Below are 24,335 nucleotides of genomic sequence, written 5' to 3' on the forward strand. Positions count from 1 at the left end.
GTAATATGCTTGCATGAAAAAAATCTAAGTAGTTTGTTTTTTGATGACAGAAGAGAAAGCGTGGTTTTTAGAGCATCCACATGAGGTAGCCAAAGCTTTTTGAAGAAAAGTCATAGAATCATAGAATTGTAGAATGGTCTAGATTGGAAAGGACCTTAAAGATCATCTAGTTCCATGCCCTAGGCAGGGACACCTCCCACTAGACCAGGTTGCTCAAAGCCCCTTCCAACCTGGTCTTGAACACCTCCAGGGATGGGGCATCCACAGCTTCTCTGGGCAACCTGTGCCAGTGTCTCACAACCCTCACAGTAAAGAATTTCTTTTTAATACCTAACCTAAATCTCCCCTCTTTCAGTTTAAAACTGTTACCCCTCGTCTTATTGCTACACTCCATCATAACGAGTCCCTCTCCATCTCTCCTGTAGGCCCCCTTTATGTACTGGAACGCTGCTATAAGGTCTCCCCAGAGACCTTATATGCTAGAATGCTAGATAATGCTAGAGAAAATTAGAGGTTTGTTTTATCTAGGCATATAAGACTAAACCACATTTCTTAACAGGCTCTGTCAATGCTGAATTACCTCCTAAGGATTTATTAAAGATAGTCTCATTCTTTAGTTACTGAAATAGTTGGCAAAGGCAGTTTAAGGAGGAAATAAACTCTTACAGTAATTTGACAAAAATATATATGAACAGAGTCAGCAGGGATTGGAAGTATGACACACCAAATGGTTTACATGTTTTGATACCATGTCAAATTCTCACAGCAGCTCTTAAACCAAACAGGTAAATGTTCTTCCCTTCCTGTAAAGTCAGTGAGAAGGAACGGCCTGAAAACAGGCTGTCACACTCAGCTCTACACCAAGAAAATATCTATGTTAACTTGAACCTAGTTGAGACAACAAGGGAGAGCCAGGCTGGGCTAATACAGGTGTAAGCATGAATTTTATTTCACAGATTCACAGAATCACAGGATGATAGGGGTTGGAAGGAATCTCTGGAGATCATCTAGTCCAACCCCCTGCCAGAGCAGGGTCACCCAGACCAAGTTGCTCAGGAACATCTCCGGGCAGATTTTGAATGTCTCCAGAGAAGGAGACTCCACCACCTCTCTGGGCAGCCTGTGCCAGGGCTCTGCCACCCTCAAAGGAAAGAAGCTCCTCCTCATGTTAAGATGGAAATTCCTATGCTCAAGTTTGTGCCCGTTACCTCTTGTCCTGTCACTGGGCACCACTGAAAAGAGCCTGGCCCCATCCTCCTGACACCCACCCTTTAACTATTTAGAAGTGTTGATAAGATCCCCCCTCATTCACTTTTTTCCCAGACTGAAAAGACCCAAGTTCAAGTTTCAATCCTTTCCTCTGTTGTTGCGTTTTTCCTGTGAACGTTTGGCTTTTTTTTTTTTTTTGTGTTACAGTTTTTCCTAGCTGGTTATAACTCTGAATGAGGTGCTTACAAAATCACCGGTCTTCACGGGACCTATAGGCACCTGTGATCTGTCAGTCTCATCAAAAGCAGAGAAAATCAGAGAGAAAAGCCGAGCAGCTTTTAGTTACAAATGGACTTTGTTATAAGATGACTTCCTCAACTGCGTCATTCTGTGATGACACTTCTCCACCCTGCTACCTTCTGTGCTCCAGCTAACGTCAGTGTCCGTTCTGGGCAAACTCATAATTTGTAATGTAATCAAAGGGAGATCAAGAATATGAGGTCTCCTACAAACCTCCGATGTTGCTTCAAGAAGAGACGGATTCAGGATTTGAATCAATATAGATAGAGACACAGAAAAAAGAATGGATGAAAAGGGTTTGGCGGAAGATCTAGAAAAAGGTCTAAAGTTAAGAATAGATTCAGGTCATGCAATGGAGACAGCATTAACTATTCCTACTGTAGAATGCCATCAGTGATTGACCAAAAGTATGTATGTATGCTCTAAAATACACAGGGGATGTATTAGACTGCAATGAACACCTGTAAGGAAGACATATCTGAGGTAGTTCACGTTTATGGGAAACAGCAACACAAAGTCACCAGGAGGAAAACCTACTCCCAACTGAGTCATCTTCTCATCAGTGTGTTACCTTTGGAGCCTGCTTGATGGTGTCTTTATATGGTCTGTAGGAATGACTAAATGTGCTGTGTTTCCTCTGTCAGAAGAGACACAAAATTGAACCTCTCCACTTCTTCAGCTGCTTAGCTAATCACAATTACCTTCATAGCTCTGGTGTGTACACACCACCCATTCCTGCCCTAGATCTGAGGGCTATTTTTTGAGTGCAGTGCAGTTGATGTGTTTCCCAGTTGCACGGTCACAGAGCACCTGTACATGACAATGGACAATACTGCACATACCATATGTATTCCATTTACGTGGAATATCCAGGTACACTGCACCACTGCTATTTTGTCTTTCAAACACACCTGCTACTTGCCCATAATTGAGCTCATACACTCGTTCACCTGCATGGTGCATTTATGTGACACCCCTGGCATGAAAAAAATTGCTTTTCATGCAGAACATTATGTCTCATAGAGTCATGGAATGGTTTGGGTTGGAAGGGACTTTTAAAGATCACCTAGTTCCAGCCCTCCTACCACAGGCAGGAACATCCATGAGAGATGGCAAAGCTTTTATGACTGTTGTGATTTAGCGCTGGTGGGGAGTGAAGCCCCACATAGCTGCTCACCCACTCACCCTCAGTGGGATGGGGGAGAGAATCAGAAGGGTAAAAGCACAAAAACTCATGGTTTGAGATAAGGACAGTTTAATAGGTAAAGCAAAAGCTGCATGCACAAACAAATCAAAACAAAGAATTTATTCACTACTTCCCATCAGCAGAAAGGTGTTCAGCCATCTCCAGGAATCCAGGGCTCCATCATGCGCAATGGTTACTTGGGAAGACAGACACCATAACTCCAGACATCCCTCCTTTCCTCCTTCTTCCCCCAGTTTTTATTGCTGAGCATGACATCATATGGTATGGAATATCCCTTTGGTCAGTTGGGGTCAGCTATCCCAGCTATCTCCCCTTTCAGCTTTTTGTGCCCCTCCAGCCTACTCGCTGGTGGGACAGCATGAGAAGCAGAGACGACCTTGAAACTGTGTAAGCACTGCTTAGCAACAGCTAGACCATCAGTGTGTTATCAACACTGTTTTCATCACAAATCCAAAACAAAACACCATACAAGCTACCACGAAGAAAATTAATTCTATCAAAATCAATATAATGGCAAACAGCTTCACTGATTGCAAAGATGAACACCCATAGCAATTGCTTTTAGAAGTCTAAAACTGTCCCCTTGTTTTCCTGTAGATACTGTACAGTACCCACCAGCCCTAAGTGTAGATTTTTGCCAACCTGGAGTATCACATAATGCTTCTGTTTGAAAAAAAATTGAGTTTCATATGAATTGTCCCACAAAATTACCAGTTTCTCTCCCTTCTCCCCATTAAAGACTGTCAGTCTGACTAAACTGGCTGTAGATGGCTAAAGTAATTCCAGGTGGATCCCACCCCCCATAGTGATATTCCTGATGTTTTAATGGGTGAGATTATTTGCTTTGGTTGATCCAGGAGCTGTGTGGTACCTCTTGGCTAACAGGTGTCTTCAGTGCCTAACCTGTGCAATCTTGTTTCTTATTAACCGGTAATGGGTGGACTGTCTGGCAGTTATGGCTCATTAGGTGATGGGTTAACATGAATGGACTTGTTATTTCTTGTTAGTTCCTTAAATGCAGCAAAAAGCTAACCTACTTATCACCTCCTGGCAGCACGAGCCTCCTCCTACCACCCACTAACGGCAAAGCGGGTCCGATGATGCAATTCATAAAGTGAACAAAGACAGCTTGGGCTCAAGGGAGATGCTTTATGCAGAAGATGAGATCAGGCTCAGACATCGAGCTGCTTGGGGCGATGTATTATTAAATGCTATCTACTGATATGCTACTTTTGTAGAAGCTGATTAATGACATCCTACTTTATTATTCCTTATCTTTTATCTTCACCTTGTTTCACAGATGTAGCTGGCAGTACACGGCACTAACCAAAGACCCGTGGCACTCATTAGATGGTGGCTGCTCCTCACAAGTGCCATCAGGCATGCAATTCCTATTCATAATTTCGCTAACGATGCTGGTTAACATGTTGCTGTGTTGCTGTTCAAGCAATCTAGACAACATGGTCTTGTCAGTCTCGAACTAACTTATCTTTTACTTATCATTTTCTTTGACATAATCCTCTGATAAGCTGAGAGATAAATACATGACAGGCTCTGCAATGTATTCCCCCAGCACTATAATCTTAGCAGTAACACTATAGAGGGGTTTCATCTAACGAGTGCTTCTTTTGACCTGTTTTCTATTTTGTTAGAGTGTTGCAGCTGCAGATCTTAAGGCACATTTAAACTAGAAACAAATTCTTGTTTAGCCATTCCCCATGCCTCGTGAAGTTTTCTGCCTTTGTGTGAATGTGGGTGTTTAACGCTGGCAGCTCAGGACAGGTACAGGATGCAGGCAAGTCAAACACGTTCAATTGCTTAAGGTCCTGTTTTGTATTAGCTTTGATGCTGTGATTAGAGGAGAGGAGTGATCCCCTCTAAAAGAAAACTAACTAGAGGAAGAATTTTCTGCTCGGTTAGTGTGCTGATTTATCGCAGCAAAGGTTATTCAGGTACCAGGATTTTTTTGTTGAAGACAGCTAAAACTGTATTGGTTACCTCTTATGGCAACGAAATGTGGGTTTGGTGGGGAGGGAGAAGAAAGGAAATGCAGCTCCTTGTTCGTACTGGTCCGTCTGATGGTAATGGTGCGAATCTGTTTTGTGACTGCACGGTCAGTCTCTCCTTCACCCTGAGGCTGTGCCTGATCCCGGAGGCAATCCAGAGCTGTTGCACAAGCTACAAAACCCACACAGGTCAGGGGGTAAATAGCAGGGCAGCTGCACTCTGTGGAGCCATGAAGGCTGCTGGTATTACCTGAGCTACGGCCAGGATAAAATTAGTTCCAAAATAAGACTTAGAGCCACATGGAGTTCAGTCATTAAATGCCTTCCTTATCCTTTCCTTTTACTTCTTTCCCTTCACAGCACAGCTACTTGACAAGGACTACAAACACATCAACTTACTGCTGATGAGGAGGGATCATGCTGGTGTCTGAACCGGGGATACAGATGAAAGGAGAGAATAGGGGACCTCAGCCATCTCTTCTAAATACACTTCTGGGATGCAGCTGATTTGGAGCCATCTAAAAGTTTCCCACTGTTGCTGGGGGAGATTCTGTTCCATTCTGTCTCTGTATGTCTCAGTACCAGCCAGGCTGTGGATAGTTTTCTGCCAGGTCAGGAAATGGAATCAACTCAGACAGGAGGAAATGCAGTGGTGGCACTGGAGATGATCCTCCTCTTCCGACGGTGGTAACCCGTGTAAGCCATCCCAGGTAACTTCGCTTCCATGGTGCAGTCAGATTTCATAGCCAAATTGTTCTAGCAATTTTTTCTTGCTCTCCCATCTCTTAATTCCACCCCTGCAAAGTCATTCTCTGTACTTTAACAGATTAGGTCTGAAATCCCACCCATGAGCTATGCATGAAGTAATAGCATAGTTTAACATTCCCCCTCCCACAAAGCTCATTTCTGCTTTTTTATAGCCTCTCAGTTGCAACAAAAGGGCTCAGTGTTGGACCTTATGGTGAATTGTGCTGAGGAGCTTACCCAGATTAAAAGTAACTAATTTTTGATATGTTATTTTTTATCATAGACCAGGTCCCTGAAAAACAGCTACCCCTAAAACAGCCAGAACAGCATTAACAGCAAAACTTACGGAAAATTTGACAGAAATTGCTTGATACAGCACTGCTACTAAATGATAAACTTTGCAAACTATGACCATAGCATATTATAGGCAGAGTAGTAAGCATACTTACAGCAATGGACAGTCCCTGCCACTTAAAGCTGAAAAAGAGGTTTGTTCTTGACATATTACAGCGAGTGCTGGTTTGTGGGCAGGCTGAGACTCAGATTAAAGAATCCCTATAGACAGCTCTGGGAGAAATGCAGCTGCTTAAATCCAAATGTGTGGTCCTAACCGCCTCTGATATCTCTCTGCCATGCCAAGGGAAATCTGTAACCCTTATGCATGCCACAGCACGGAGTGAGTAGGAGGATTAAAACCCTGTTTCCTATTAAATTGTAATAGGCCACTCCTTGCTCAGTCTTTTGTTGCAATTTACATCCAATTTGGAGACACTTACCTCTTGTGTAAGGCACTGTGCGAGCAGCCTGGGTGCCAAACAGAGGATTGTGGGTGCCAAAGCTGGATTTCAGGGTATAAAACATGAGGATCTGGAGCATTTCTTGGACCAGCTGAGGGCACAGATGATCTCTGTCCCTCATAAGATCTGCATGTGCATCACCTGTTGTTTTCTTTTACAGTTGCAAAATGATAAAATGATGATCTACAAATACATAAAACTATCTGTAGATTATTTATGTTTTCTTTAAAATTTTGTCATATCTTTCTTACCTGTCTAGCAAGGTGATGCAGCAGAGGAGGTGGACACACACACAAAGTCAGAAAATCCATCTGAAAAAGGCATAGAAAGAGTTAGAATAATGTTCATTACTTTGTTGAGTAACACTTACTGAAAAAGCTTATCTGTGTTTAGCTGTTACAGATAAAATTAATGATTACCTCCATACAAGTAGAAAAGGTACCTTTCTGCTCAAATGATTAATATTTGAAATACAACAGTCCCAATTCTTTTAAGGCCTTTTTAAAGTACATTGTATTTTTTATGACGTCTTTACTCTTGCAGAACAGAATAAAAATGTGGCCAATGCAGACTGTGGACAGTCTGGTACTAGATATAGCACACTATGCAGCAGATGATGACTCAGCCTCTAAGGAAATCTGTTTGATAAAACCAATCTTACATATGATAGGTTAAAAGTTAGACAAACAGTATGGAAAGTCGAACCAGCACTGGCAGGAATTAACTGAAAATCCCTCCCAGAGAAAAAAAAAATAAAAAGCCCCACCATTTCTTGGTCTTGTGTAAACTTACAATTCCAATTAATTTCACTGGGTTTATATAATTATATGAGAGATTAAGCTGAAAGTACATGCTCCTGCAAAAAAATGCACTAAAAATCAATGCATTTGTCTAACATAGAAGTCAAAATCAGAAGTGTGAAAACTGTAAATGCAACTTCATTATGATACTACACTCCCAGTCTTTGTAAACTCACTGTGGCCTCTCTTTTTAGTTATCAACCACTTAGGTTTAGTTGAGGAATGGAAAATTTTATCTACCATGCAATTTCATCTACTTGTGATATGCATTTCAAAAAGACAAGTTGTCCTTCCATTCAAAGCTTAAGACTTTCTTCAAGACTGTGTTTGCATACTATAGGATTTTCCATATTTTGATCAATGTATTCATGTACACTTTCATAGCAGGCTGTTGATAGTAATTGCACAGCCTACATTTCTTGGCTTCCTCCAATGTTAATAACTTATGTTTAGTGTGAAAAAGGGGCAAAAAAAGTCGATAGATAGATTAAAAATAGTTTGCGGGATGTTAAATTTCATTAGCATATTTTAAAACAATAATATTTGTGAACCGTATTATCTAATGATGATGCCTCTTGAAGAAATTACATTTTTGCCTTTGTGATACATGGCAGGCAGTGCTTTGCTGAAAGCTGTCAGGCAGATTAAAAAAATACAGCTCCCTCTTCAAATCTTAAGAAAGTATGGAAAGAAATTCACTGAAGACATTACACTATCAGAAGTCAGTTTTCAACATTTGGGATTAATTTATGAGATTTGTAGGTTTGTCATGCCTGCTTTCAAAGATATCCCTATATTAAGCCCATGTGATTGTCTGGTTGCTAGCTCTGTCTTTTAAAATGTTTTAGAGATTTCTCCTTGGATATTATTTGGAAATGAATAACAATGTACAAGCAAAATGAAGTGAAAAAAAAAAAAAGCCTATTCATGTGAAAATAGTCTTTGAAAGGCACAACATGGGGTCATTTTTGTCCTGCTGTCCTGCCGTTGTTTACATGATAGCCAATTTGGGAGTTATAATAGGTCTCACCGATCTTTGGAATGTATTGCCATTTACCTAAAATTTGCTTCTCTCATAAAGCTCCATCCGTGGAGGTATTTAAAAGATGGGTAGACGAAGTGCTTAGAGATAAGGTTCAGTGATGGGTCAGAGGTGGGTTGATGGTTGGACTAGATGATCTGAAAGGTCCCTTCCAACCTAGGCAAGTCTATGATTCTACTGGATGCACAGATGCATTGTTGAGCAGTGCTGTCCTGCCATGTGCCAACGAGTGCAAAGCATTCATTGCCTTAAGGAAAGACAGCTCTGTGATGAGTGTCTTGAACTTGCAGCTCTGAGGAGAAGGACCTGGGGGTCCTGGTAGACAGCAAATTATCCATGAGCCAGCAGTGTGCCCTTGTCGCCAAGAAGGCCAATGGCATCCTGGGCTGCATAGGGAAGACTGTGGCCAGTAGGTGGAGGGAGGTCATTCTCCCCCTCTACTCTGCACTGGTGAGGCCACAACTGGAGTACTGTGTCCAGTTTTGGGCTCCCCTGTTCAAGAGGGACAGGGAACTACTGGAGCGAGTCCAGCGTAGGGCAACCAAGATGATTATGGGACTGGAGCACCTCCCTTATGAGGAAAGGCTGAAAGAGCTGGGACTCTTTAACCTGGAGAAGAGAAGGTTGAGGGGGGACCTGATTAATGTTTACAAGTATCTAAAGGGTGGGTTTAAGGAGGACGGAGCCAGGCTCTTTTCAATGGTTCCCAGTGACAGGACAAGGGGCAATGGGCACAAGCTAGAACATAGGAAGTTCCGTTCAAATACATGGAAAAACTTCTTTACAGTGAGGGTGACAGAGCACTGGAACAGGCTGCCCAGGGAGGTTGTGGAGTCCCCTTCTCTGGAGATTTTCAAGACCCGCCTGGATGCAGCCCTGAGGGATGTGGTTTAGGCAACCCTGCTCTAGCAGGGGAGTTGGACTAGATGATCTCTAGAGGTCCCTTCCAACTCTGAAGATTCCGTGATTCCGTGATTCCGTGATTCCGTGAGTGTGTCATTTAAAAATTAGAGATCCTTCTTGCAGTTATTTTTTTTCAGATGGATGCACACTTTGTTTCATTCAACTCCCTTTCACAGAGAAAAATGTTACTTTAAAACACGTACAATATCTTTTTCTTGAATTTTTGGGAACGAACTGTTGCACCGTGCAGCCAGGAAAGAGCCCAAGTGAGAGGCAATCCACACTTTCAGGAGGGATTTTTCAAACCCACCACAGGTAACAAGACTTCCCCGTTTTTCCATCCTCACCCTTGAAACATTGTTGTAACACTTTAAAGTGTCAAATCAATCAAGGCTCTAGGCACACATTTAAAAGTGTACTGTGTGGTTTTGCTTTGCAGGTTTCAAGAACGTTTCTTCAAATTCTGAAAAAAAAAAAGTGAATCAAGGTCTACAGCATGAGAAGAGTGTAAAATGCATCCATCTTACAGCTTTCAGAAGGCTGCACGCGTTCGAGGAATATCCAGAAGTTTCATAACTAATGATGACACATTTTCAAAATGATATTAAAGTTTCTGTTTCAGCACTAAAAGGATGTCACGAATGTTGGATATCAAATCTGGGGAAAGAGCACACTCAGTCCTAGCTGCCACAGGAATTTTCTGCCTACTATTAAAAGACATTATTTTTGTAATGGCGAGAGACAGGATACTGCCTTAGCTGAACTGGGCGTATGATAAAGTTTTGCTGTTCCTGTTAAATCACTGCACAAGTGAGAGTATCGTTGCAGTTTAGAGAGGAACTAGCTCTAAAGTAGTTTGTGGTCAGGAATTTGGACTAAATGATCACTGTGAGTCCCTTCCAACTGCACCTATTCTATTCTATTCTATTCTATTCTATTCTATTCTATTCTATTCTATTCTATTCTATTCTATTCTATTCCATTCCATTCCATTCCATTCCATTCCTTTCCAAACTGTGTACTTTTCCACAGTGAATCAGGGACCCATGATATGCAACATAATTCAAGCACCGTCCTAGAGCAGCCAGCTGTCTGCAGGGAGCTCCATCAGAATTAGGTGAGAAGGAGGAATGGGAAATGACCCCTTTCCATGGGACCTCCCATGGCAGCTCCTTGTCTGCTCTGGATCCTTGGTAAAGGTAGGAAGGGTTTCAAGGTTTTCACCTTGAAAGGTGAAACAGCCCAGGAACAGGGTGCACTAAGAGGAATGCACAATCTGATGTGGGGACCCCAGTGACCACAGGGAGCTATTGGGGAAAAGGCACACTGACTTGAAACCCCACCTGGAGCACTGTGCCCAGCTCTGGAGCCCCCAACATAAGAAGGACATGGACCTGTTGGAGCAGGTCCAGAGGAGGAGTACAAAGATGATAAAACATTTAAAGCACCTCTAGTATGAGGACAGGCTGAGACAGTTAGGGTTGTTCAGCCTGGAGAAGAGAAGCCTCTGGGGAGACCTTATAGCAGCTTTCTAGTATCTGAAAGGTGCCTACAAAAAAGCTGGAGAGGGACTTTGTACAAGGGCATGTAGTGATAGGACGAGGTGTAATGGCTTCAAAATGGAAGAAGGTAGCTTTAGATTAGGGATTAGGAAGAAATATTTCATTATGAGAGTGGTGAGGCACTGGAACAGGTTGCCCAGAGAAGCTGTGTGTGCCCCATCCCTGGAAGTGTTCAATATCAGGTTGTATGGGGCTTTGAGCAACCTGGTCTAGTGGGAGATGTCCCTGTCCATGGCTGGGGGGTTGGAAATGGATGATCTTTAAGGTCCTGTCCAACCTAAACCATTCTATGATTCTATAATTTTATTTTTTAATGTCTTTTGAGTCTTTTACCAGCACTGCTTCATTGCAGCACAGCCATTTGGTACCAGAGTCAGTCACTAAACCTTTCTCATGCCCAAGAAAAGACAGTAGCTTGACCCCACATAAAGCAGTGATCATATCCATCTCCCTTCCAATATATGCTTAAATGAAAAAAAGGTGTTGGTGGAGGTCTACTTTTTACTAATTTGCTTTGTAGTGAGAGAATGTCATGGGAACAAGAGACCTGATGCAATGCCAGTCTGCAATAAACCAAGGTTTATGACGAAGATATTGAAAGCATTAATGCTATTTGTGATAGGTGAGGAAAACATTCTGTACTTCAGCCATCAAATGTATGTCCCTTTGGAGAAACAAAGAGTATAAAATACCTTAAAGCAAGCAAAAGCAGCTTAATATCTCTGTAGCACACCACAGGAAATCTTGGTTTTCCTGCTCCAAGGGCTACTTAAACCATCATCAATGTATTGATTATTACCTCTCCAGATCTTGTCTTTCCTAAGTGTACCAGTTATTCATTTTATACTAAGCTGTACTGGATTAAAATTCTGGCGTATTTCTTAGAATCATAGAATCATAGAATTGTCTAGGTTGGAAGGGACCTTTCAGATCATCTAGTCCAACCATCAACCCAACTCTGACAAAACCCATCACTAAACCTTATCTTTAAGCACTATGTCTACCTGACTTTTAAATACCTCCAGGGATGGTGCCTCAACCACTTCCCTGGGCAGCCTGTTACAATGCTTGATAACCCTTTCAGTGTCAAAATTTTTCCTAATATCTAAACTAAACATCCCCTGGTGTCCAGTTTGGGGCTCCGCAGTTCAAGAAGGACAGGGAACTGCTGGAGGGGGGACAGCAAAGGGCTACAAAGATAATTAGGGGACTAGAACATCTCTCTTATGCAGAATGACTGAGGGATTTGGGTCTTTTCAGTCTGGAAAAAAGACAACTGAGGGGGGTTCTTATCAATTCTTATAAATACTTAAAGGGTGGGTGTCAGGATGGGGCCAGGTTCTTTTCAGTGGTGCCCAGGGACAGGACAAGAGGTAACGGGCACAAACTTGAGCATAGGAAGTTTCACCTAAACATGAGGAGGAACCTCTTTCCTTTGAGGGTGGCAGAGCACTGGCAGAGGCTGCCCAGAGAGGTGGTGGAGTCTCCTTCTCTGGAGACATTCCAGACCCACCTGGATGCGTTCCTGTGCCACCTGCTCTAGGTGACCCTGCTCTGGCAGGGGGGTTGGACGAGATGATCTCCAGAGGTCCCTTCCAACCCCTACCATTCTGTGATTCTATGATTTCATCTTGTCCACTTGTCTTAGAACAGGATTAGCTCTTAATGTTCGTTGGAAGTAATCTGGGAACATAGAACTTGGTTTTATGCAAGAAAATGCCCTGAATGTTCTTGTGGCAAATGGGAATGTGGATCTGACCCTTCTTTAGCCAAGAAAAGCATTCAGTGAAGGTTTTCCATGCGATTGGCAAAAGCTGTCTTCAACTGTGATTGTAACTTGTGGCTGGGGTAGGTACACCTATCTGCATTGCCAGAGGCCTCTGTCTCTGCTCCCTGCCCTGAAGCATCATGGATGTGTGTGTCCAACAGCATGTATGGGCCATGTCTTATTACTTTCATCTGAACCACATCTTCCGAGATTGTAAACGTCTTTTACAGCTTTGTCAAACATGCTACCAAAGCCAAAACAACATCCACTCGTCCAAATTACTCATTGAAGAAGTTTGTTTTGGCAAGATCAGCTTATGACAAATCCATGCAGATATTTTATACTCTACTGATTACAAAATGACTGGTAAACAATTTGCTCTATTATCTTCCTAGATATCTAAATTAAGCTTATTGACCTGGTTCCTCATGGGTGAGATGTATGAGGGCTGTTTTTTACCTCATTATACAACTTCTTCCATCTTGTGAGTGACTAAGAAATCAGGTCTTGTTTTATGGGTTACAACGGGAAGGAATGGATTTCTAGACCCCTTTACTTGTAGTAAATGGAATTTTTTAGGAGATGGGGGTAATTGATCTACCCATTTCCTTACTGTTAACAACACTGGATCAGCTATTGCATTATCATCTTGCTTGGACCTATGCTTATTATTTAAGAGTGCAGTAAGTCATGTTCCAGTGCTCACATCTATGTCCTGGCATTGCTTCATTTGCTAGTAGAGATGTACCCAAATGAGAGAGCAGTATACCAGGGAGGGAAAAAGCGTTGGAGATGAATGAGAAAAAAAACCCAACAACCTAAACAATAAACATTTGAATTGTGAAACCAGGCTTTTAGCTTAATGCTCATCTTTCATACTAGAAGAAATGAATGAGTCAGAAATGTGTGTTGAAATTGCCACTGAAATGAATGAGTCAGTAATGTGTGCTGAAATTATTCTGTGCCAAACACTCTGGGACTTGGAATCTCAATTATGACAGCAGCTTCCTTACTAAAAGAGGAATGAAATGTGAAACCATTGTAAGGTGAGACTAAAATAATATTTAGTCTGACTGTTGACTGCACAGTAGAACACTTGCCTCCTAAAGGTCACAGAAGTGAGTATTGCATGTTATTTATGCTAATGGTCATTCTCTCTGAAAGAAGCCTCAAGGACAGTTGCTTGACGACTTCTGTTTTCGCCTAGGAAATCTTCAGTTTCTCACCTGAACTGTTTCTGCTTATGCTGCTAAAGGATCAGGCTCCCTTCAAGACCTAATGCCAGTAAAGTCACAGTTGGTGGAAGTGAACTGTATTTTACAGTAATAAGAAAGAAGGAAAATTACAACAAATTGGTCAATGAAGAATGAGTAATTTAATGATTGATACAGCAAAATCAGATATTAAAAAAATAATTTTGGAAGACACCCTTACTTCTTACTAAAAGCAGTTTCCATATGGAGGGACCTTTCCCCTTGGCTGTCTGTTTTTGTGAATTAAACCCTTTTCTCATAAAGTTCTTTTCCATTAAAGGGCAGGTTTGGTTACCCGTATTTATGCTAAGTGCAATCTTATACTATAAGCAGGATTGTTAATTTAAATGAAATAAACTTCTTTTTTTTTGGTGGTGTTGTTTTTTGTTTGTTTGTTTGTTTGTTGTTGTTGTTGGTTTTGTTTTTTTTTTTTAGTTTAAATACACTAAGCATTTTACAGCAGAATGTATGTCAGCAAAAGATACAGATTCTAAACAAAACCTGTTCTAGTGGAAAATGTGCTGCTTTCCCAATTCCTTTCGAGAACTACATAATTCAGGTAATCCTGTTTATCCTCTTGTCCTGTTAAGTGCACAATAGTTCAAAATGATGGCAAGTTAAGACTTGTTGCATGACCAAGGACTGTCTATCTATACTAAGAACGTATGAAACACATGGAACCACAGAACTTTAAACAATGGTCCTTAGACAACATTTTGGGAAAAGAAAGATGTGAGAAGTTAACCATTAAATTTGGCTGGTACCCAAATGCCGAATTTCAATTAATATCTCCACTATGTTCTAGACCATTATGAGAATAGAATATACACAGCCTTCTTCAGCTTTTCCTAGTGTGAGTCACTGGACTGAAGTTAGTCGTTCTGCATTGTGGGAGAGGCTGGATGGAATCTGTTTTTGTGGAAGAAATCACTGAGATACTGACATATTTTATTTCAGTTTTGCATTGGCAGGTAGCAGGGCAGGGAACTCAACGAAGCTATGGGTACATCCAGGACACTTTGCCACGGCAGTTGGAACAAGCATCTTCAAGTTTTCAAAGCTTGGCTGAAAATGAATTGAAACAAAAATTAATCATAAATGGGAAAAGAGAACCTGCAGTATTTCCTTTTAGAATATTTTTTCACCAATGTTTCTTTTCTCTGTATTTTTTTCTGCTTTGTTGCCATTTACTCCACAGCAGCATCCAAAACCTTTGACCACACTTACAAAATTCTTAGCTCTTTCAAGGAGGTTTCTCACAGAATTTGCGAGATGTTTTGAAGCCTTCTTCCTTTATACTACAGCCCATGACGAGAATTAGCTTAATTCAGAAACAGAAGATTGAAATCAAGTCTTGCATTATGAGACTTAACCCATAGGTTTTTATTTTCTGTTAAAATTCTTAAAACTCAGGTTTGCTACTTGCTCCTATCGAGTGTGTTGCTACATCTACCTGATCAGCCACCATTGTTCAAAGGAGGAAGAAGAAAAAAAGATGAAGTCCCCTCCTTCTCTGGCATTTCCTAGGCTCAAAGATAAAAATTGCCTCTCCTGGGTATGGAAAAGCATATAAACTGCAACTGGAAATCTGGAGCTGAGATTTCTGTGCTACCGTTCATATAAACTTATCTTTGAACTCATTGCAGTCAATGCGTCTTCTTAAACTAGGAAGTATTCATGAGAGTTTCCATACGGAGACCCTAAACACTGTCACCTTTAATGAAGGTATCTAGGACGTATGAATATCTTGATCATGAAGAGGAGGGCATCTGCATCCCAATGTACACCAAGAACTATCTCACATTTGTCCACCCTTATCATAGACTCCTCCTTCTCTGGTTTCACTCCACAAGTTGTCTTGCCTAGGTAAGCACCAAGTATGGTGAAGTGTGTGGTTCTGTAATAGTGCTTTTGGCCTCATACTTGAACAAATAATTTCAAAAACTTTCATTTTGCATAAATTAAGTGGGATTTTTTTAAAGCATCAACTTTACGCAAAGTCACAATTAAAATACTTAAAACTTACTGCATAATCCGTTCTCACAAGCATTAGGGCAATCACCACAGGGTACTCCTTTTTTGTAGGGCTTGGGAATTGAACTTACTAGATTCCCCCTGAAACATCAACATTAACAACATGAGCTATAAAGTCACTGTAACATATCTGAGAATAAAACTTAATTATACGGATGCATACACATAATAATTTGCACTCAGTCTTTTCTCTCCCTCTGTCCTGTTGAGGAGGGAGGAGGTGATAGGGCAGCTTGGTGGGCTACTGGTGGTCAGCCAGGGCCAACCCACCAGAATATATCACCATGTAAATGCGAAAATTAATTTTAGGCAGTTTATGAAATCATCACTCCGCCTTAAAATTCCCACTAAAGTTTTTGGTATTAATTATACTTTTCACTGTACTGTACATATTGATAGGCTTTTCTGAACCAAGATTTCAAGTAGAATGTGGAAAATACTTATTTGTGATTTACTATTATGAAAATCAGGATTTTTAGAAAAATGAAATTTAATCTGTAAATAAGTGTCACTTCTATGTGTTTTATGCTTTTGACTGTTTGGTAATTCTTTTAGCGAGCATGTTCCTATCTTATCATATTCCTAACACACTCTTCAAACCTGTTCCTCAGCTATAAGTGATGTGCCTTATTACAAATTTCACCATCTCCTGACTAATTTTGATAATGTAACAAGAAGTTCCAGAATCAGAATCAATACTTACGCAGGGCAGTACTGGCAGACATAAAAGTACTTGTATTTACTGTTGGGACAGAAAGCGACAGCACATCCAATTTGATAAGAATTGTACCAAACCACCTGTAAGTGTAAGAATAAAAATCATGGGAGAATGAAAAATATACATTTGAAAATAATTTAAGTACAATGACATTAAAGAAACATTTGCAACCAAGTTAAGCCACTCTATTTACCCTTTATAATAAAATAGAACTGCCACTTTGCTGGAAAAAACACTTTAATTTCCCTGCTTTCATCCCTGAACCAAATAACATTTAGGAAATAATGATAATTTATCACACATGTATATAAAACATTTGAGTTAAACTGTCTCAATTATACATATTTTCATTCAATTAAAGCTGTTGAAGATGTAGGAAACATAAAGTAAAATTTTGTATCCTGCGTTTCATGCAGGTGAACAGAGGAGGTTATCATACGCCATTGTCCAACTAGAAACTCTCTGAGACAATGGAACTCTGTAACCAAGTTATTTATATTTCCTTCCTGGTTCTTTAATAACCCTATTCTTCAAGTGTCTGAGCAATTTTTAGATGTTAAACAAACAAGTTTCTTCCCTTTGTTTCTTCCTGAAGTTTTGAAATACCAGTATCTTTACTCTGTAAAGTCTCTTAGCCTGTTATTTTCATTTTAAATCTGTTACTTTGAAAGTTTTCATCTTGCTTTGACAGAATAACTCTCATGCCTCCATTGTGCTTATTCCCTTTAGATATAATGAGAGTAAATGTTACTTAGCTAACTTAAAGATATTTATTTATTCAGCCTGAAATATAAAAAAGTTACATCTACCTGAGTGTAATGGCCAATCACAGCACCTGGTGTTTTTGCTCCAGTTCCATAGGCAAAATCTTTCTCCTCATCATACCAGGCCTGAATAGCATCTGGCCACGAGAAAGGGGCAGTTGACATGAAGAGGTTTTCACCGCATACTACAGCTGAAAAGAGAAAGGTACTGAGAAATGCACAAAAGATACATGTGTGAGAAAAAGACAGCAAAAGGTGTATTATTTCCATGGAAGTTCTCATCCCAGATGGAACAGAAGAGTGTTGGTTTTTTTTCCAGTTCGGTGACACTCTTTGTCAATTCTGAAGTTGTCACTTGACCAGTTTGCAGCACGGCCAACCTGTTTGGCTGGTAGCTTGGTTGTTGACAGATCTTCTGCATGTCTGCAGATACATCTGCACAAGTGCACCACAGATTCATGACTATAATTTTGCTATTTGAAAGTTAGCAACCTAGTCATTATTCAGGTCACAGGTCAGTAATCTTGGGGTATATCCCAATAATTCAAAGCTTGCTTCTGGTACACAAGAAGGTGTCCACACTGTCTTCACCTACTGTTTTTATTCAGGTCCAACCCTACTGCATACGCATTAGTTCTCATCTGGGATTCACCTTACCAAGAACCAGAGGATTTGGGGTTTAGGCAAAAAGTATGGGGGCTGAAGGACAGCCCACATCTTATATAGAGTATAGACACAAGTCAGTCTACAACACACTGGGCTCTGATCATGGCTGTTGTGAACACAGTACATCTGTAACTTCAATATCCAATGACTGAAGCATTTATATGAGCCTCCAAGTTAGTTATAGGTTGCAAGTTGCCAGGGGATTTAAAAACTATTAGTCTTAGAAATTATGCCTAGCACCACCATCTGGTTTTGGACCTTCACGCTTTGCCCCTACCTTCCCAGATAGTTTCATCCAGTACATGCAGGCTGGTGTCTGCTGTAAACTGTGTCTAGATTCTCTATCTGATGGATATTTTGGGAGAATATGCTTTCTCACTATGATTTTTTTCTCCTACTGATGAAAATAGGATATACCTCTGTAAAACTGATTCAATTGAGATGAGAATGGGATTGAACTTTTCTCTCTTACTGGATAGATTTATATCTAGAATTTTGCCTTTGTCTCATGCACCAAAAAAATTCCATTGAATATAAATGACACCTCAAAAACCCTCCCAAAACAAACAAAAACCAAAATGGTCACATCAATAACACGTATGACATTATTCAGTTAGCACTCATGCTTCACTTACTAGTTTTCCTCATGTTAGCAGGACTGTGACTTAAAGTACATTGATTGGCCCAGTTTTGGGCATTCTTTGCAGCTGGAGAAGACCATTCCTTAATGAAAGAAGAAAATATTAGTCATTCAGGAACATACCAACTAATAACCCCTCACGAAGGAATAACATTTGGAAATTACAGTTCAAATCAGAAAAAAATCATATATGAAATCCTTTTCTTCCCCCTTTTTGGAGCACGGGGGAATAGGAACAAAGTTATTATGCAGCCAGGAGAATAGAAACTGCAAAGACTGATGAAGAATGCGTCGGAAAGAAATGAACAATGCCATGGCTCCTCCTTTTTCTTCTTCTTTTTCCTTTGAAAGAAAGAGACTTTATTGTTCATACACCACAAAATTTTCCAGACTCTTTTTTCCGCCTGCCCAGCTCTATGTTTCTCTTGGTGCTGGCCATGCTCAATCCTTAGGAAAGGTCTGGAGAGTGAATGTGTGGCTAAATAAAATAATGTGTCCTTGCAGACAGTCCTGTATCTCTCATAGAGTCCATTACACATGAAAAATAGATTTACAGCACGCAACTTACCATCTTCAACATGTTGCTGGCAGTTGGTTTTACTCCTCTCCTGAGGGCATTATGTTTGTCAACAATCACCTTTTGCTGATCTGCTCTGCTAGTTGACAGAGCATCAAAACCTCCAGGTTCCTAAATTGGAAGAACATGTTATATTTCTTTCTTATTTGAATGTAACTAAATCCTGAAACCTGTCCAGGAAATCCTAAAATATCACAGTACTAATTATCAACCAAGGAGATGATCCTTGTGATGGAAGAGATGCTGTGATAAACTTTGTCCCTAAGTATCTTTAGGAGTGCTTCCACATGGAGTAGCACTTTCAAAGGTTCCACAGCATAGAGCTTAGCAGTAATATCCACTCGTATCTGCCAGCCCTCTGTGGATGGCTGAGATATCCTGGAATGCCTCGTGTGTGTGTAGACTCTTAAATTTAGGAAGCTGAATGAGAATTATTATGCTACTATTACAATTTCCTTCATGAGGTTTTGAGGAAACAGTACCTAAAAATCAGCTGAAGGCACAAATGTGCTTTTAATATGTTCCCCTTCTTCAGTAATTTAAACATGCGTATCAATGTCTTTAATTGAATGAAAATGTGGTTTAATCACGGGATAGTCACAGACTTCTTGTGGTACTTCATCAGTACATCCCACTGACCAAAAAAGTGTGCCTATGTTTTTTGTGCCTTAGATTTTCTTCCCCTCCTGCCATAACTGATAGCATTTCTCAAACTTTTCATGTGTTTTCTAATTAAAAAATACACATGTGAAGAACTCAGCCTCCCTTTTACAACCATTTTCATTAGCATGGGCAGCAGAGATGATTGAAAAATTATGGGGAAATATAGTCAAGTCTTAAGTCACATTAGTGTTTCTGAAGCAGAAGTATCAAAATTGAAAGTATGGGTTGGGAGGAACCACTCTAAGTGTGTGTTGAGTCTGCTCGCTTAACTGTTTGAGAGAAATCACTGATACATGTTGAGAGGATGGGACTTTAGCAAAGTGACAGGCAGATAGCTCAGGACCTGTAGGATGAGAAAGGGAGAGAATTAGGTAACCATTGTCTGTAAAACTATGGGGAATTAATAGGAAGAAGGCTGGATCTTCAGGAGATCCAGACTGATGGACTGTGAATGAGCTTCTCAAAAATATAGTTGTCACTGACACAACTCATAAGTAACACTGACTCTATAAATGGTTTAGTGTGCAAGTGTGGAACCAGTCTACTGCTTTGAAAATTAAACAGACTTCAAGGATAAATGCTTTCCAGATCCTACATATCTAATCAGACTCTTTCCACATCTGATTGGTGTGCATAGGAAAAGCCATATTCAGCCAGACCGTGAGTGCCTGGGGTCCCACACAGATATTCTGAGTACAAAACATGGATCTTACCACTCCAGTGGACAGAGGCAGCACAGCTGCAAGACACAGGAACACCACCGGCAGAATCATCTGTGAAAAGGGGAGGATGAGCATTTAATTTATTTTTTACAGAGCTTTCATTTTTCTGAATACATAATGCATCTTTCTTATGTGTATTTCCTAGCTTTTTCTCAAATAACAAGGTAATGTTTTCTTTCTCTTCTCTTCCCATTTTTAGAAGTTAAAAAAATAAAATTCACTCCCCTTCTGAATTTCCAAATTTCTATGAATCAACTGCTTTGTACTTATGTACTTATGTCTCATACTTCCTGCTGTAATCCTGAACAAATACCTGAAGTCACAGTACAGGAGGACATCAGTGCTTCCCTTCCTGTAGGAAGCCTTCTGCTCATTGCCACACTGTGGGATGTCTCAGGTGCGATGCTGCTTTTAACTTGTTTCTATGCCTGCCATTAAAAAGATTCCCCTACTCCCCATTGCCTTCTTTGACTGGACTGCATTGGTTGAAAGGGGAATTAGGCACTCAGCCCACGTGTAGACCTCTACGCTTAAGTGTCCCTTACTAATGACCAGCATGTGAGCTAGGGCAGAACTGGCTGGACCAGAAATGGACCAGCACTGGCTCCTGGGAAAGACTTGTTTCAGAAAGCTTTTTTGGTTTTGATTTTTTTAAATGACAGCTCTTGTTTATGTTGCAGGTAGTATGGAATGGCAACAGAAATGAGAGCCTTCTCTAATTGAAGAAACAACCAGCAGACCTTGTACCCCAAGGCTCTGCGTGCTCAGGAGGTTCAAGGTGCCATACCACCCCACTACCGTGATGCAGGAGGTAATGTAGGTCACTTCAAAGTTCAGGTGCCTGATTGTAATCAGTCATAGGAGTTACATTCAGCTTGTTTCTGCTTAGCTACCTTGGGCAGGCAAGCAGGTGATGACAGTGGAAGTTACTTATTTTGGCATTTTTCCCAGCCTCCGACTGCAAGGGAATTTATGGGCATGTTGCCACAGAGGTATATTATTAGCTTAACTTCTTATTTGGTTTTGAGGGGCTGCTGGTTTTAGTTTTAATTTATTCCTGGGGAAAGGCCAGTAGGATTTGCTGATCTTTCCACAACCAGCAAAGCCCCTTTACCTTGAGGCAACCAGTTTATATAAAACACAAGGTACTCCAGCTCATGGAGAACATGTGGGTAAGAAAAACTGCCTTTTTCCAAATGGTACAGCAAGGCCCATTTTCCTCACCAGTTTGCTTACATTGCACTGGAGGTGACCCACAGTCTCTAGCCTGTGGGCAGGAGAGTTACTCCTGCTCTGCTAAAGAGCAAAGCCCATTGAAGTGGACTGTGACTATGGGCAGCTGTAGCTCAGAGGCCAAAAAACTGGACAGACTGGCTACATCTGTACAATTAAACTCTCACAGACTCCAAAATAGGGTGACTTATTCCAAGCGTTTATAGCTGAGAAAAGATCTAATTGATCTGGGCAAAAACCAGACTGGTAATTAACAGTATAAGTCAATGATTTCCTGTTCTTATTATTGACTTACATCACTTATATTTAATTTTGACATCACCTATGTCTCCTTGAAGTGCTTTGGGATCACAGAAGTTTTTTCTTACTAATTTTTCTACCACTTATTTCTCAGAGCCGTTACAAAACCTTGCCGTGTATATGACCTAGGTGTTCAGCAATAGAAATTATACTCCCAATAACATAAAGATTTATTCTTTTCACTTCATTTCTAACTAGAAAATAAATAGAAGTGGGGTTATTTTTAACTGTACTCAAGTTACAAGCAAAAATACATCTTCTGAGTGCAAAATGTGATGATATGCAAATAGAAAACAACCCTTTTTGCACCTAAACCAAGTAAAAACATATTCTCTGTTTCAATGGAAAAATAACTCTTCACTGCAATTGTGAAGATTCCTATTTTGCAAACTGAGGAAGGTAACTTAAAGACATAAGCAACGTATTCATTCACTGTAGTATTTTCTATGAATTACCTTACAATTAAATATAATTGGTAATTTAATACATGATACAAGTTTCAAAATGCCATTGGAATGCTTTTTAAGACCCAGCGGGTTTCCTGCTCCAAGATATTAACATACTTTTGGCAATCCCACTGATTTCAACCAAATGCTTATAGTTTATGAGATGTAAATTTAATTGCTCTGCATTAATTTCTAGGCACTGGTCCTAAAATCAGTCTCTCTGCCCCCCTCCCCTGTTCCCCCTCAATCAAACACAAATCAGGACATGTGCCAAGACGACTGACTTTCCTGTAACTCCATCTGTGTGCAGGGATCTGCCACTGAAAGATGGTTCTTTAGCATCCCTGGTTTGTATGAGTTTAGCAAACTTGTGTGAATATGTTTTTCTCATCCCCCCTCTTTAAAAAAGAAAGATACTGCTTTCTTGCACACAGGCGGCTTTTCATCTAGTTTTGATTGTTCATCAATTTTCTCTCCCATTTCTTCAGCTTGTGTCACACTGCTGCCTATGTAATCCTTATTTTTCACTGAATAAAATCTTTCTGTCACTGCTATAAATTTTTCAAGAAGTCTTCTGACAATAAGTTGCATTTTAATACATGAAAAAAGTTGCAATACGTTAAGCAAACAAATCAATCTAAATCTTACCTTGTGTTTCCAGGAAGATCGGAAGTTTCTTCTGTCCTTCTGCAGGTGGTTGTGGAAGTGACCAGAGTTGTTCACCGGCGAGTGATTTATAGCTCTTCTGTTTCCTGATAGGACAAGGTGACTCAGCGTCACAGGTATTATAAAATCCAAATAGTGACCAGATACAAGAGGGATTTGTCAATCTTCTTCCAAGAAGGAGGTTGTTTCCTGGTGTTCCATTTTTATTTCCCCTTACCTCTTGTATTGGAAGAGATGAAACACACTGAAATGAGTTTTGTGTGTAATGCTCCTTGTATGTGAAATTTGCAGTCAATGTGAATGCCAGGTACAAAGGCTCTCTGCTAATGATTGACGCATCCAGTCGTAGTGAGACTTGATCTTAATCTCCAGCCCATGCAAATAAACACAGCTGGCTATTGAGGTGTCTCCAGACTGACGTTGTGGTAAACAAGATGGAATCTTGTCTATTGATTTTTACATGGGGGTAAAAAAAGTCTTGGGCCTAGTTCCTGCTCATGCTATGGCTTCTTTACATCAATCCTATAGTATAAAAGTTAAAGAAGGAGATGAAGATATTTCTGTAATTGGTACTTTTACCCAGTATGGGATAAAGATTAAAAGATTATTGTGTACACTGGCATTAAAACACATATAGCAGTTTGATTTGACATTTCCGGGTATGTGGAGTAAGATGAGAATGGGTGTAAATACTGCCAGATCAGAAGGGCATTTGTGTGCATATCGACTGTTTCTGTCCGCATTTAGTCTCAAGTAATTACTGACAAGAGCAGCTGTCATTGTCTGCTTTTATATAAAACGTTGCTATTTTTCTATTTAAATTCAGGTCTTCCTTCCTCAGTTCCTACTCTTGTCCTTTGTGAAGTGTACCTTCAAAACACTCTTTTACTTCTCATTACCTGGGAAACCAACATATTGGCTCTACCAGACAAAATGGTAGTGGTGCGATTTGCTGTTTTGTAATTATACGGAAAGGAACACACTGTCAGCAACTCTGTGGTTGACACCACATTGCAGGGAGCAGCCAATATGCTGGATAACAAGGCTGCTGTTCAGGGGAATCTCAAAAAGCTGGAGAACCAATTTGACAGAAATGATCTGAAAGTAAACAATTGGGAGAGACCAATTGTCTAAGGAGCAGCTCTAACAAAAAGGAGTTAAGGTTTGTTGTTGGATGACAAGTTGCATATGAGTCAACAGTGCACACGTGCAACAGTGAGGGCTAACCATGCACTGTGTTGCATTAGCCACTATGTATCAAGAATACTGAAAACAGTGATTTTACCCATTTTTTAAGCACTTACGAAACTGT

General features: G+C 40.4%; 1 protein-coding gene across 1 annotated transcript; it reads right to left on the reverse strand.

Annotated features, from left to right (window-relative positions):
* Positions 1 to 13,704: 13,704 nt before the first annotated feature.
* Positions 13,705 to 23,250, reverse strand: LOC128907615 (cysteine-rich venom protein kaouthin-2-like). Its single transcript, XM_054196681.1, has 8 exons — positions 23,006 to 23,250; positions 20,370 to 20,429; positions 18,985 to 19,104; positions 18,412 to 18,499; positions 17,156 to 17,301; positions 16,332 to 16,426; positions 15,621 to 15,709; positions 13,705 to 14,659 (listed from the first exon to the last, which is right to left on the reverse strand). The coding sequence occupies exons 2-8, from the start codon at positions 20,427 to 20,429 to the stop codon at positions 14,649 to 14,651; spliced, it is 609 nt and encodes a 202-aa protein (XP_054052656.1). The 5' UTR covers positions 23,006 to 23,250; the 3' UTR covers positions 13,705 to 14,648.
* Positions 23,251 to 24,335: the final 1,085 nt, after the last annotated feature.

Source organism: Rissa tridactyla, chromosome 3 (genome assembly GCF_028500815.1).
Source record: "Rissa tridactyla isolate bRisTri1 chromosome 3, bRisTri1.patW.cur.20221130, whole genome shotgun sequence".
NCBI classification, from domain to species: domain Eukaryota; kingdom Metazoa; phylum Chordata; class Aves; order Charadriiformes; family Laridae; genus Rissa; species Rissa tridactyla.

Bases quoted from the DNA above. Each gene is read 5' to 3' on its own strand.
- LOC128907615 (XM_054196681.1), bottom strand. From the start codon at position 20,429: ATGATTCTGCCGGTGGTGTTCCTGTGTCTTGCAGCTGTGCTGCCTCTG. The intron at 17,302-18,411 runs GTAAGTGAAGCA...TTCTCTTTTCAG, and splicing joins TGCTAACATGAGGAAAACTA to CTGTAGTATGCGGTGAAAAC. The intron at 16,427-17,155 runs GTAGATGTAACT...TTACACTTACAG, and splicing joins TGATTGGCCATTACACTCAG to GTGGTTTGGTACAATTCTTA.